At 32.5% G+C, this 15,645-nt stretch overlaps 1 protein-coding gene across 4 annotated transcripts; it reads right to left on the bottom strand.

Moving 5' to 3' along the window:
* Nucleotides 1-3,055: 3,055 nt before the first annotated feature.
* Nucleotides 3,056-14,039, bottom strand: LOC140886756 (uncharacterized). 4 transcript variants are annotated; one of them, XM_073293552.1, is made up of 19 exons: nt 13,743-14,039; nt 12,923-13,032; nt 12,240-12,398; nt 11,662-11,727; nt 11,483-11,569; nt 11,054-11,359; nt 10,799-10,896; nt 10,050-10,085; nt 9,773-9,893; nt 9,453-9,689; nt 8,745-8,840; nt 8,599-8,664; nt 8,386-8,424; nt 8,166-8,300; nt 7,401-7,765; nt 5,735-5,828; nt 5,231-5,407; nt 4,475-4,588; nt 3,058-3,612 (listed from the first exon to the last, which is right to left on the bottom strand). In XM_073293552.1, exons 1-18 carry the CDS (start codon nt 13,801-13,803, stop codon nt 4,490-4,492), a joined length of 2,352 nt encoding a protein of 783 aa, XP_073149653.1. In that variant the 5' UTR covers nt 13,804-14,039; the 3' UTR covers nt 3,058-3,612; nt 4,475-4,489. The 4 variants fall into 4 exon arrangements, with proteins under 4 accessions (XP_073149654.1, XP_073149653.1, XP_073149655.1 ...); XM_073293554.1 differs by lacking the exon at nt 13,743-14,039 and adding an exon at nt 13,309-13,699; XM_073293553.1 differs by lacking the exon at nt 8,386-8,424 and having other exon boundaries at nt 3,056-3,612.
* Between the last annotated feature and the right edge of the window lie 1,606 nt (nt 14,040-15,645).

Here is a 15,645-nt window from a genome sequence, read left to right as displayed (position 1 = left end):
CCTCCCGTGCCCACCTCCATGCCCACCTATGAGGTGGCAATCATCCAATGGATGAGATGAATCATATACAAATGATTCATCCAATGGATGAGTGCCACATCATAGGTGGGCACGAAAGGTGGGCAGCATAGCAAAACTCTATTATATATATGCATATACTCTCTATATATATGAAACCTTTTCTCTTCAAAATATATATATATATATATATATATATATATATTTAATAATTTCTTAGATAAGGTTTCATATATATATATATATATATGAAACCTTATATAAGAAATTATTAAATTCAAATAAATTCAAATATGTAGCTATATAGTTTAATTAATAAATTTAATGGTGATGGAAGAAGTACATGAATATTAAATGATGATCGATCGTTGAAATTTTCCTGCCTATGTATATTTATAATATTTCATGTAAATGGCGAAGTTTGTTTTTGCTGTGCCTATGGATCATCAATCTCATAAACATAGTAAATCGATTACTCCAATTTCAAAAGCAAGGTCAAAATCTTAAAAACTAACTCAAAATGTCATTTATATATGTATGTGTATATATATGTGCGCGTGTGAGAGATATCCGAAGCTGAAAAGAGGGTGATGAAGCTAATGATGTGGGTATCAAAAAATTGTATGGGCAAGAACGACTGCTGACAGACTTTTAAGCGAATGGTGAAGCGAAACATGACTGAATCGATCTCACATAAGGATGAGAAAGATTCAAATATTGTGTATGTACGAGACCGTAAGTTGAGGGAACTTGAAAAATTTAGTCATTGGAGAGCTTATCATACAATAACTCCAAAATTAAATGTGTTTGACGTGATCGATTATGGGATGAGTGACTCTTGACCCTTGAGAAAATTTTCAATTACATGTAAGTGAGGGCATAAGCACGTTGGAAAGATATGAGTTGGTAAGTGGTGTCTATTGTTAAATTTGGAGTGTTACAAAAATTTTTTAATATACGCCATAATAAATCAAAAATTTAAGAATGGTATTTTAAAGCACAAAAATCTTGTAAGATTGGATCACATATTAATTTTGTGATACAGATATCCTTTCAACATAATCCATGAGAAAATATCATTTTTCATTTTATATATAGATTTTATCCACCAATTTCATAAATAAATATCACTGATCAAGTCATCTCGTAATAGATCTATCTATCTGTTTCAAATAATGGACGATGGATCTTGATATGAATGTAGGCAATTAACTGGCCAAAAGGGTGTTTTTAGTGTCACCAAACATAATATAAGTTGAATTTATTTCAGATGGAGAATTGACGAGGAACTCTATAGAAACCAAGGGAAAACATAGGTAATATCAAAGACACAAAAAATCTTATGAGATTATTTTATAAAATAATTTTATTAGACAAATTTCTTATTCGACTCGATCCATCAAAAATATCACTTTTTATACAAAGTATTATTATTCAATTTAAATATTCATCATCGAGTCGGGCTCGTCCACATATAATTATTTGTAATACCGTTTTAAAGTAGAGTTACCCTACTTGAAGTAAAGTTGGGATAAAGCTTATTAGGAATCTTCACTTGGAATTTCAGGGAAGATTAAAATAAAGTTAGCGTTCTCTAAAAATATATAAATTTAAAAAATAAAAGTTTGTAGGGAAATGGACACTTTCCATGAATTTTATTTGGAAAAAAGAAAATGATTTTCTATCATATTCCAATTTCCAAATAAGTACATTTTGAATGGGAATTTGGGACAGCCACCTCGAAACTTTAATATTTTTCTTTTTCTTTTTCTTTTCCTCCAGTTTTTTAATACGTCCTATTGAGTATTTTTGTGTGTATTTTTTTAATAAAAAAATATTATCTCCTACGTATTTTCAATAGAGATAGGGGAGAACTATTATATATACTAGTCTCGGTGACAATACACGCATCTATAAATAGTTTTTCTTTTCAAATTTGAAATAAACTTGCTGGATGATTCAATCATTATCCAAATTGTTTGAAAAAAAAAAAAATGATATTTGAAATTTCAAATTTGTCATACCATCGGACCAAAAACAGTTACTATCAATTTCTCAGCCTTAATAAAATAGAAGAGATATAAATGAAAGATATAGCAAATTAATTCATTGACTACAGTTTCCATTCTCTTTTTTTTTCATCAAAAGTTCAGCTAAAAAAAATTGAAACAAAAAATAGTTAGGGCAAAAGGATCGTACGTATAAAAGCGTGTGTCATATACATCTATATAATATCTATATACATATACATTAAAGTAAAAAATTATGCTAAAAAAGTAAATTTCGTAAAATAATGTCATAGAAGAAAATATTTATCCGTATTAACGTAGTCGATATTTCTAATTACTGCATCAAAATATTTGAAAAGAAAATAGCAAATAAACACAAATTTGAATTTGTTGTCTTTTGAAAATATAAACCACATTTAAGAAAGTAATGTCGTCGTTAATTTTACTATATTGACTGTCCATAAATTAATATTATTTTCATATAATTTAATAAATTTTTGATATAAATATTATCAAAATTTATCAAAAAGAATTAAAATGTTTTTAATCAATATTTATTCATTTAGATGAATGATAAGAACTTTAATTTTTTTAAAAAATATTTATCCATTTTTTAAAATTTTAACATATGGTTTTTTAAATATTTTTCCTATTATTTTATTGGTAATAATTTCATTTAACAAGGATAATGATAAAATATCGTTTCCTCATTTACATGTTATCTCAAATAATATAAATATTTTTACTATAACAATTTAATAAAAGATAAATATATCCATTACATTATATTAATATTTTTAAATCATTATTCAAATGTTTATATTTATTAATTATAATAATATTATCTAAAATAACATTCTGTATAGCACGAGCGACATACGACTTACGAGTAGAGTTTAAAAATAGAAGAAACCCAAAATAAAATAAAATAAAATAAAATAAAATAAGAATGTAGTAGTCTCATGTGATTGGTGAAACAAGTTGAACGTAGAATGTGATGTGTGTACAAAAACATATGACGGACCAACACAAAATGTCAGTGGATGATCTTATGAAATGTCATAAGCCCAACCTCGTCAGAATCATAATAAAGAAGCTCGCCAGTTGACTACCAGCTTAGCCTAAGTTTGTCTTTTCTTTTCTTTTTTATTTTTATTTTTTTAATTCGGAGAGAATGTTATAATTGAGTCTCAAGCTCGAAATTTCATTTTGTAGTTGGAACCTTGATGTCAAATGAGCTACACATTCATCCGCCGAGTTTGAAATTATATATATATTCAAATCTCTCTGCAACACAAAAGTTAAAATTAAAACTACAAATAAACCGAAAAACACATAACTTCACAAACTATTTTAAAAATCAAATCTCTCTGCAACACAAATCTAGCTCATCAAGGCATATCCTTGTGCAACTCAACACATTTCACTAGCTTTACTATCGACCCAACTTCAATGTTTTGATAGATATAGTCTCAGGGGAATCTCTTGAGTCAAAGAGATGATCCAAAAAGTTTAAGATTCACAGAATCAACCACCCAAGTATTTCACCACGTAAGAAACTTCACAATGACAAACCACTTCAACACTGCAGATGACAAGATGATAGACGTGAAAGGTGCTCAAAGAAGTTTTTGATACGGCGCAAATGATAAAGAAATGTTAGATAAATGCATTGTTCTAAAGAAATTAGTGACAGGTTATGCAAATGCTATTAAGAACTTGGTTTCACCACAAAGTTAGAATGAGAGGCAACTTACAAAGAACTTGGCCAGCTTAGTGAGAAAATAGGTCGCATCAAACCAGCCAACATACTCGGGAAGCTATCTAGCGAAACCATTTCTAGTTAAAACTATAAGCACCTGGTTTTTGCCGCCTGATGAAGAGAGTGTATAGCCGGTACGGGCCCAAATCAGTTGGGCCTAGTCACCTAGATAGCCATTGTCATCTTATTGGGCGAGAATATTTTAGAGATGGTAACTCGAAGAAGGGGAAAAGGGCTGAGAAGTGGGGAAAAGAATACGTATGAGATTAGAGTTGGTTAGAGCCTAGAGGGCATTCAGTCATTGTTTTATGTTCTTTGGCTAGTTTTGAGAAGAGGAGGGAGATTTTCTTCTTGTAAAAGGGATTACCTCTTGCCTGAGTTTCTATACTCATATTACTGTTTATTAAATCAAGCTGTTGTTGCTTTCAAAAAAAAAAAAAAATGCTTTCAAAAAAAAAAAATCAAGCTGTTGTAATTCTGTTTTGAAAGGTTCAATTGAAGTTAGCACGTATCAATAGCAAATGCTAAAGAACAAAAGAATCAGAATGGCTCGGGTCAACTTCAGGGTCAGATATCAGCACTCCCAGTCGATACTACTCATATTACTTATAAAGCAGTGAAAAAACACGAGCGCGCAGAGGTCTGGAACATTACAACCAAAATTAAATTAACAGTGCAGTATCACCTTCAAGCCAATCCATCATCTGCCCGGCACCACTCTGTAGTTCAGGATAAGATCTTCAGGTTTCTTCCATATGTATGTTCGTACAGTGGACAGGCTCATGTCTGTAGGTAATACCTGGGGAACCATAACGATCCACTCAGAAAGGGAAAAGATGCAACAATTTCTCCTTGGGAGCCTTGGAGAAAAGTCAAAACAAAAGTAGTACCGTTGCACATATAGAAACATGATGATTGGATGAAGTTAAATGACATCCATGAACTAAAGAAAATCAAATCAAAAGGAAACGAGAAGCCAGATTCAAAGAATTCATATTGGAGATGACAAAATTGCCAGTAATTTTCAAGGACCACAATATCAATAACTCAAGTTAATTACAAAAGAAAATGGCAATGGAAGGTAACACTAACAGTACTGAAGCTTTCTCCAAAAGTAAGAGGTCTAGCAGCAGCCCGAAAAAAGAAAATACCAATTTTGGCAAATGACAGGAAAATGGTTGCTGAACAGCTAAAACATTTCAACTCTTGTCCACCTACAAATTCCTCATAGGCAGTTAAACTCTCACGGGCACACACACGGCACGGAAAAGAAGTGGGTTAGGACAATCTTTTTAATATGAAACCATTACAAAAGCATGTTCATCCCTCGGAAATTTCCTCCCATTATACTGGAATATAAATATGTAAGAAATAACAATGATTAACATAAAATATGTGGGAGCTATATCACAAAAAATATCAAACGATTCCATAAACTTGCCTGGTTATTGCACAAGATCTCAATAGGAGGCTGATGTTTTTGCAAAGGTTTCGATCCAGAATGAAAAGATCCATCTCCAACAAGACCACCAGTCATAGCTGGAGCAGATGCACCATCGACATTAATATTTTCCAATGGCTTCTCAAGAACCATCTTTTCTAAGATATAATTTACAACCTACAAAAGGAAAGTATAGCAGCTTTACGTAATGAGCCATCTACCACGGATTTTAGATGAAACAGTTACAGCATAAAAAATCCACCATCATTGCATGATTTTGAGTTGAGTACTTGACAAAATAAGTTGGGTACAAGTACAACAGTAAGTGAAGATGACAAATCACGTTGTACCCAGGTATTAGATTGCAATATTGAGATAATAAACTTTTTAATTCATTTGAAAAATAAAAAGGTGACCAAATAAAAGGATACATGTACCGAAAGCAATAAAAAGATTAGGCAAATTCTATAAATCAGACTCGAGCTACCCAGAGGAAATTCTTACTTTATGTATTCTCAAAATGCGAGGAGCGTGTAGTTTTCCTTGTGAAAGGATCTGTCCGGTAGAACCTTCACATGGATGTAAATAGAAGCTACATCTGTGATATAGAAAATCAGTGCGTAGCTGACCACCACAAAAAAGCAGCCAGAAAATAAAAATAAGAAAATATTATTGCAATTGCTTGGATTTGTTCATCTCATTGGTAAAAAGTTGCGTTCATCACAGAAATCGAAAATATGAAGGGAAGAGCATGACTAAAAATTAGTAACTCCTAACACATCACTGGAAAGAAAAATGGAGAGAACTGTCATGAAATGAATCTCATAAAAAGTAATAGAGTTATACCCAAACTCCAAAGAAATATGACATGCTTACTTAGGGTCAGCAAGACGAATTCAACTTTGTGAACAAATTTTCAATTTAACTGTGTAACATCCACCTAGCATTTCCAAATTTTCTCGTGTGTTAGGTGTCAAGTTTGACTTGGTTAAAGCAGGTAGGCAACAGGGCAAGATATTATTACCTAAGTAGTTGTAAGTTCACAGTTTAAGATAGCCTTTTCATCTTTTACTTCTAAAAAAAATTATATATGAACCCAGGCAGGGACGTAGCAAGAAAATATTTTAATACTGGGCTGACTGATTCGGTAAAAAGTTAAAATGATGTAAAATAAATATTTTAAAATAAAAAATAATAAAAAATCTAATTTATATAAAAAAAACTTGCAAAACATTTAATGATAAAAAATATAAGCCACTGAAGATATGATGATTCAAGTGAATTCACTCCAAAAAAATCTTGATCGTCGTAAAAAATATGAGTTTCTCATATATAATATATAAATTTTCTTCTTCAGTCGATAAGCTTACAATTTACCCAGAAGAAAAAAATATGATTTCTCAAGTAATAAAGATTAGAACTCATCATTAAAAAATTAATACGTGAACTGCTCAAAAAATACCTCATTATATTATAAAAGACTGAAGAAATTTTAAAGTGCAAAAATTTTCTAAATGAATCCAGCAAAATTTATAAAACCTACAAGTAAATATATTGAAAACACACGTTATTTCCATTTTTTCAACAAAGAAAATGCAAAAATCACATAGAAAATAATAAAAACTAAATGAAATCATTTTTAAAAATATCATAAAGCACGCTTCACAATTATTTCTAAGAAACTCATAATTGCACATATCAATTAAATCAAGGAGTTCAAAAACAACAAAATCTAATTTAAAAAACACAAAAAACGAGATAAAAATTGAACTTTAAAACAGGTGAGAACAAATTTGAATATAAAAATGACATGAAGAAGGGGATGTGTTTCAACTACTTAATTTTCTTTCTTTAAAAAACAATTTTATAAATCAAACAACACAAATTCCACAAAAATATTTCAAAAAATAAGATTACAAATATGTTTTCGAAAATATGTTGGATTAAGTATTGGGCTAAATAAGCATTTAACATGGGCTAAGATTACCTTTAGCTTTAAATAATTACATATATATTATAACTAATACAATTTTTACCCAGATAAAATAAATTATATATCAGCCACGGTAAACAAATATCAGGCAAAAAAAGATGTATTAAGTTAAGTTTTTTAACAGTCAGGAGAAACTTATAAACAAAACCAAGAAAGGGAATTTGTCTCGAGGATTACTTTGCATTTTCTCTGGGAGGCAAGGTATTGTTCAACAACACAGTATCGATGACCCACCAAGGAAAGTCCTTCTCGTCTTCAGTTCCATTTAAGTCAACAATTTTCTTTCTCCATGGGCCTCCTACAGAGCCTTCAGTAACTATGGAAGGAGGGCAAGCAGTCGAAAACTCAAATGGCGAATACACTGTAGAATCCTTTTCAGAATTGCCGTCCCCCTCAACTCGAGATAAGGTTAACGTCCTTGCAGACATCTCCTTTCCAGGTGGAATTTCTCCATTTGCTAAAACATGAGACCCAAATCTCTGACGTCTTTTAGTTGACCAATGAGCAAACAACCCTTTAAGGGTTTCTGTTGCCAAAATAACCTATACGTTGACAAAATTAAGGTACATTTGGCTTGCATTAACATGGTTAATATCTTTTAAAAAATATCTTCAATGACATTATAGTCATCTACCTATTTACCCGTTGATTTTGGATTTCATCACAAACAAAACAGAAAAGATTTAATGCCTGTTAATAAAACTTGAAAAGATTTTGTTCATAATAATATAATAATAAATACTAAAAGCACCTAATAATAAGATTGTGAAAACAAACACTAACACATAATAAATATAATAAAAATTTCATCACAACCGGGAGATAATCAATATAAAGAAAATATATGAAAATAGTCGGATAGATAAAATAAGATGAAGTTGAACAATTTTTAACAAAAACCAGAGCATTAACAGAGGCGTGAATAATTGTAAGAGCAAGTACCTTATCATCCTCTGGTTTCCCCTTGATGCCAAGATCAGCAGAGTACATCTCAGCAGAAAAGCATTGTGGTGTGTCCAAGTGTACTGACAGACTCCCAAGCCTTGTATCCGTATTGCACCATGGAGGAATACTCACCTAAATGAAGAGAACATGTCAAAGAGAACAGAAGACAAATTCAGATACAGCAACAATAATCATAGAGATATAAAGGAATATGTACCATCTCAAATAAATCTTCTTTCTTCTTCTCAAACGAAATCTAGTACCCAGAGATATACAGTCAGAAAGTACAGTATGCATAAACACAGTGACACAGAAGAGACTGATACATGGTAAATCCTATGGTGATATATCATACAGATACACAACCAAACTACCCAGTAGTGGACAATCTACAAAGGGGAAAAACGTATAGTCAAATAATATCACAAACCTCTCCATAGTTTTTAATAACCACACCTTTCGTAATTTCCCATAACTTCACAGTACCAGAGGTGTCCTTCAAATAACAGAAATCACCTCAGTCTGAGACGTAGATATACAAAAATAATGCTTACACGGAAATATAATTGAAGTTACCTTAGTTAGGACATGTCTTCTATTGTTTAAAATCTCATGCTGCACTATTGCTGCAGCTCCGGGAATACTGAAAGATGGTTTTTTATAAATAGGAACCTAAACCATCACTAAACCGTCAGTTGTGTATTTGAAATAATCCCTCTAAATTACACTGAACAGAGGCACCAAAATTTCAAGAGCTTCATAAGAGTGGCAAAACATTATTCTAGAACTTGTGTCACAAATTATAAGTCTGACTTCTACAACGTCTAGAAAGCTAGAAAGGAAATACAAATAATGAGAAAGAGACCAGGAACGGCGAAAAGTTTATAGTAGAAATTATCTCATCGGGAGAACTATTTGTTAAGTGCCAATCTCCAATTACATGCACACTGGTAAAGGTTCAACTTTGAAGGAAGAAACATCGATAACTTGAATAAGCAAATCTGCTAATTAAATAATTAAAACATGATGTGGTGAGAAATCTGCCATTTGCATATTCTTGGACAGTGTTTCCTTTCTTCCGGCACAAGCCAAAGGTATCACATTCTGCATCTCTTGCAGACCTTACAATATCAGTCAAGTTTGAGGGAAAGAATAAAGAGAATGACCATGAAGGTTACAACACTGACTATTTCTCTCCAACATCAGTCAACCAGAAAGGAATTGGTGGCATAAATTACAAACAAAAACTAATGTAACATAATCAAAGTGGGAAAACTAACTCACAGGAGCACACCCTTCAACTGACACCCTTGCCCTTGAAAATGACAAGTTCCCAGCTAAAAATGAACCACCTCTTTGGAATAATTTCATGGGATTATGTGCTTCCGCTGGCCATCTATGTACAGTAGAATCTGTGGTGGCAACCCATATTCCATCTTCATGCAATGCCAATTGCAATATAGGATGTTCTTTTGTACAAAGTAATACACTTTCTCTCGTCAACAAATCTGTGAAATATAACTAAAAAGCACAAACTAGAATCTCTCAGAACATGATGTAAAGCAGAAAATAAAGAAGCGAGATGCAAGTCTCTATGCACTAACAGAAAGATCCCTTCCACCGCTGTAAACATGGCCAAATGTTGGAGTGCTGGCAAGTGCCCAGACAGAGTCTGCATGCACAGCATATGAATGCACACATCGCTGCTGACCAAGATCCCATAACCTAATCACAAGAACCAAAACATGATTAAAAACAAACTAAATAATATATATATTTATATATAATTGCGAAAATCCCATGACACAACAGGAACATGAAAAAAGAGAGAAAACTTTGATGCTTTTGAGGACACTGGTAACTTGTAAACGATGCGCATACCTGATCATAGAATCAGAGGAACCAGATAAACAATATCTGCAAATCATAAGATGAAATAATTATCAATATAATGTTACAATTATTTAAAAAGAAAACCTAAAAATGCAAAACCGAGGTAAAATCTAATTGTAAGATAAAAGTTCACAAGAAAACCAGTGCAAAATCTTAGACCAGAAGGTATAAACACCAGAAAGAGAATTTAATGGATGAAAAAGGATAAATACAAAAAAAGATTATATATCATACGTATGTGGGATAACGACCATGAGGAAACCAATGAAATATATGTAGTTTTCACTAAAGGGAATACTCTTGTGGGTACCGCATGATGGGAGATTGTGGAGGCTTTGTCTCCAGTCAGAAAGACAAGGTAAAGCAAATCTAGAGATTATCATAATGACAAAAACGTGAAAGAACTTAATACTTAAGGTTACAGATAAACTTTGAAATTTGGACTGGCTGATCCCACGTTGTTTTCTCGTTAGGCCTGCAGAATTATCATAAGGTCAAAGCGTTGCAAGATGGGAAATTAGAATTAACATTGCCCAAACGTAAATTCTCAAGTCATGTATTGTCTACGGGTTGGCAGCTCTCAGCATCTACACACTTTGTCACCAACTCGTCATAAATAACTATCTTCTTTAGCAAAATCATTTAGTTTCTTTCAACAAACGATTGGAAAAAAATGTGAATTCCCATGCCAATATTGGTCATTTAAATTGAGCTTAATCAAAACCTCTTCAACAAACCTGCCAGTAGAGTCCAACAGTAGGGCCCTAATATTATCAGTATGTCCTCTGAGCTTCATGGTTTTAGAACCAGTTCTTGGGTCCCAAACACGCACAACCTATGAAATATGCATCACACAACAGAAACAACCCGGATTTTGGAATTCCAAACTACAAAGATGGGAGGCATCATGAGAAAGAAAAAAATTATCGTTTGGTACCCATGATACCAAACAGCGTGGCCAATTCAATATAATACATAAACAACCACGATACCTTTTCAGTTCCACCAGAAACAAGAAGTGTCCCCCTGTCATTTGTGGCCAATGCATAAACTGACTCTTTATGGCCTTTTGCGGCAACGGGAACATATCCGTGATATTGAGAAGCATGCTGAGAAATGTTATTGCTTGAGCTTATCGGCCGTATGCTAGTACTTGATAACGAGTAACTCAAACCATTAACACCGGTTGAACATTCATCTTCGGGTGCATCATTCGATTTAGTGATTGGAGCAAGGGCCGCTTCGAGATCCCATATGTAAACCTCCCCACCAAGACCACCAGAAGCGACAACATTGTTCTGAAGTTCATGAATGTAAAAAAATAAGGAACCATGGATCATGCCTCAGTGTACCAGACAACTAAATAGAATATATACATCCAAGAGAGTAAGACATTGAAAAATAATCTGGGAGGAAAATACATTTCGTTCCATTGCAGCAAGGCACGTGACGTAATCAGAGTGCTGACATAATGTCCTCACACTTTCACCGGAGGAGCGATTCCATACCTGATATTTAGCAGGACTTTTTTCAAAATATTTTGTACATGAATTATGTTTAACAAACATATATTGCGCCATAAATGCATAGAGTGTCAAACCTTAACAGTGGCATCTGAAGAGCAAGAGACTAATGTGTCATCACCTGTAAGAACAGCATCATTGACCTGCACAGCAGACACAGTCACTTCTAAAGGGTGGGCAACAGACAGAACTAAATCAGAATCATTCCAATATCCAAAAAAGAGGAAACCCCCAATTTAGAACAGCGTCAATGTCCCCTTGAATTATGCCCTAAAGAAAGCTTCATATAGAAATGTAACTTCCAATTTTGGTATTAACATTCTTCATACGGAGACATCAAGTTTGGAAGACTACAACTTTAACAATTTATCGCAAGCAAGCGAGGTATAAACCATCTGCCAAATCCACAAGCACATCACACCCTTGTCTGATGGCTGATTAAGGAAGTAAAAACTAAGTTCTATTACAACTAAAAGCAAAGTTGAGTAGAAGTGCTTGTGATCCTATAAAAAAAAAGAGTAGAAGTGCTCGTGATGACATCAATAATACAAGGGTCGTTATGGTAAATTTGGAACTCCATACACTTTAATCAATATAAACCCTCAAATGACAAATCCATATAAAATCGGTCTTAATCAAAGTCGAGATAACTGACCCAATCAACATGGGACATAAATGTAGCAGAACAGGTGGCACCATCTCCAGCTAATGCCCATCTCTTCAATGTGCCATCGCGACTACCAGTGAAAAGATCGTCACACCCATCTGCTATAGCTGACTTCGATACAGCCAAACAATTTATGCCAGCACAATGCTGCAAATAGTTAAAACAACCAGACAAAACGACTTCAAAATTTATTAATTGATCCATTCACCGTGCACGCAAATTTTTAAGTGATAGGTGATTGTGATTTTTTTAGTTATAAATGCCCAGAATTGGTGATAACATTTTATTACAAAAGATGTAAATCAATTAGTCCTTGTCTCTTCCTGTTTAAGTCATAAATCAAATTTGAACCTTATCCCGGTTCAACAATAAATTTTATATATTATATAATTCATGTCATGGACCAAAAATTAATAAGGAAGGTTATAGTTACATTGCACTTCATAAAAAAGCACAAGCAATACGTATCTCCTACAGTAATATTAAAACTCTTCAAACTAAAACGACATGGTTATCTTCTGTCCTTTCCCTTTGTAATAACAGAGGGGGTGGCATCATCGACTTTAGAATGAACATTTCACATCAGTGGAGCACATGAACACAGCATCTAAGAACAACTTGAAACTACCAGTGTGGAAGATTTGCAAACTATCCGAAAAATGAAGGACCACCTTTGTATCATCTACGTCACTTATCACATATGTCAACCGCTTTTCCTTGCGAGTACGAACTGAACTAGATGCATTCCCTGCACTGCCAACACGGTGCATTGCACGAATCCCTACAGCACAAAAATGCTCATTACTGAACAAATCAATGCAACTTAATATTGTGTCTAATAATGGTACTCCATTTCAGGAACAAAATATCATTCTAAAATGGTCATCTGGTTCTGGAAGAGTAGAACAGCGAGGGATTGAGTGATCATAAAATTTACATATTCCTGGCATGGTTGTTCGTCCAAATTTATCATCATCAAGCAGCAAATAATAAGATAAAGACAGGTTCAAAAATATGGATATTATCAAGAAACAAATAGAGAAGGATGCATTCATACCTGGATTTCCTTATTTGGAAAAGCTCTTTACAGAATGAGGTAGTTAAAAGTGTACATGTAGCAAACTCGATTTTGTATACTTGGCATATCAAAATTTCAATGCATTTGTCAAACTAGGACCAAGCAATACTTTGGGATTCTATTCCAAGTTTCAATGACTACACTCGCACCCTTATACTAGAGCAGACTCAGTTCACTTTGGTTTTATGAACTCTGTAAACCTAGCAAAACAGAGTACCATAGCCCATTGACGAAACAGAAAGAAAGCAACAAGGGAATAGATTATTAAAGCTTCTTTCTTTGATCAATGGAGGTCGTTATGATACAAAATGAACTACAGTGGAGAAAGTTATATCAGAAAACTGTAATCCAGAAACGAACAAAATTTAGAGAAACTCAGAGTTAACACTCCGGTGAAATTGATCACAACTGACCGCGTTCTATTCTTTCAGATACTGAAAAGGCCTCACAAGTTTGCAGCAGCTCTTGTGACATGAAAAACTGTCCGTTAAGGTCGACACGTCGCAGGCCAGAGCAAATAAATGCAGTTAGGACTTAGGAAAGATGTGCGGAAAATTAGCGAGACAGGTGCGGAGAAAATCGGAGATGACCCGGAACGGTTGGAGAGAATCCGGCGGTGGCGAGGCGGAGGAGCCACGGTGGGACTGGGTCGGAGGTAAAGGTTTAGTGGCGAGAAGGGAACATGTAGTTGAAAATTACGAATCCTTGTTTTTTTTTTTCTTTTTTCGTCCGTTCCAAGTATATGATTTCGTTCCCATATTTAATTATTATTATTATTATTATTATTATTATTATTATTATTATTATTATTATTATCTCTCTGAAATTTAGCTTATTAAATTAATATCATATTGTATAATTATTTTATTTTATTAGGCACCATTTGGTTTGAGTTATGGTATAAGTAATATATAGATAAGTAGTATAATGTAATAAAAAATAAATAAGATATGATAGTTAAAAATTGTATTGGATTTGATCGATAGATTATAGTTTATTTGATTTCATTGATTAAATTTTATATAAAAATGTTAAATGACTATTTTATCCTTTTAACAATAAATAAAATAAAAATATTTTTATTTATAAGAGATAATATAGTAATTTAAATTCAATGATTTGATTGATGTGAGATAAATAATTAATGATTTGATTGATTTAAAATAAATAGTTAATATATAGATAAATAATATGATGAGAAGAACGTGGTGGAATTAGTTATACATATATTATTAATACCGTGAACAAAACGATGTCTTAAAATTTTCGTTAAATAAGAGCAAGATGATTTAGTTTTTATATTTAATCTGATCTTTCTTATTTGTTTATCGATTTACTTTATTAAATTAATATTATTAGTTCTTGTATAATTATTTTATTTTATTAAAATTTTTATTAGGCACAAATATTATGAGAAATTTTTTTCAAAAATTTACTTTCTCGATCATTTTATTAGAGTATGTGAAAAACAAACACCTGTCTATTGATATGAGATGAAGAGAGTATCACAAAGACACAAACCATCATTTGACCAAAATATTATAATTCTTCTGTATATAAAACTCACGTAGATCATGTATTTAACCTATAAAATAATACTCATGTCTAGCTATCGTCAAAACCAAACATGTGGTAATCAAAATTATCACATGCCTCGTTCAATTCGTCCAAACTTATGAAGTAGATAAGTATTTGACCAGTAATTAGGTAGTGTTTAAGAAAACTTTTAGAAAACACTTATCAACTTTTACTTCACAAAATTTCAAAATTTTATGAAGAAAAAACTGAAAAATGCTTCCTAAAAGCTCTTCCAAATAGTACCTTAGTCAAATGTTTGATTCGTCTTATTAACATTTTTTTACTAGTTTGTTGAATATAGCTTGTCCAATCAATTTTACCTGACATAACATGTGTAGTTTGTATGCTATTACGTTAGTTTGAGTTTATTCAATACTTACCAAAAAATAAGAGCCGGGAATTACCATCTCATAACAAAAAATACGATATCTCTACTATTTAATATAAATATAGAATATCATCTTTCATTATCATATCCAATTTAAACATTATAAAAACAGTTGATCAAAATTTTACAGATTATATATTTCTTTATTCTTATCTTCCACGATGGTGCTTCAAATTGACGAATATACGAATATGCGATGAATGTATGACATAATAAATAAAATTACGTAAATAAAAAATCGTGGAAGATAAGAATAAAGAAATATATAATCTGTATATATACAATTTTGCTATCCTGCCCACTCACCGTGTCCACCTAATGTGCTCACCATGAGGTGACACTCAACTATT

This window comes from Henckelia pumila, chromosome 3 (genome assembly GCF_033568475.1).
Source record: "Henckelia pumila isolate YLH828 chromosome 3, ASM3356847v2, whole genome shotgun sequence".
NCBI lineage: Eukaryota > Viridiplantae > Streptophyta > Magnoliopsida > Lamiales > Gesneriaceae > Henckelia > Henckelia pumila.
Note: the sequence above shows the minus strand (reverse complement) of the source record. Positions and strands in the feature narration are given on the sequence as shown.

Bases quoted from the DNA above. Each gene is read 5' to 3' on its own strand.
- LOC140886756 (XM_073293552.1), bottom strand. From the start codon at position 13,803: ATGTCACAAGAGCTGCTGCAAACTTGTGAGGCCTTTTCAGTATCTGAA. The intron at 11,570-11,661 runs GTTTGACACTCT...GCTAAATATCAG, and splicing joins CTTCAGATGCCACTGTTAAG to GTATGGAATCGCTCCTCCGG. The intron at 8,665-8,744 runs GTAACTTCAATT...TGTTATTTGAAG, and splicing joins GAAGACATGTCCTAACTAAG to GACACCTCTGGTACTGTGAA.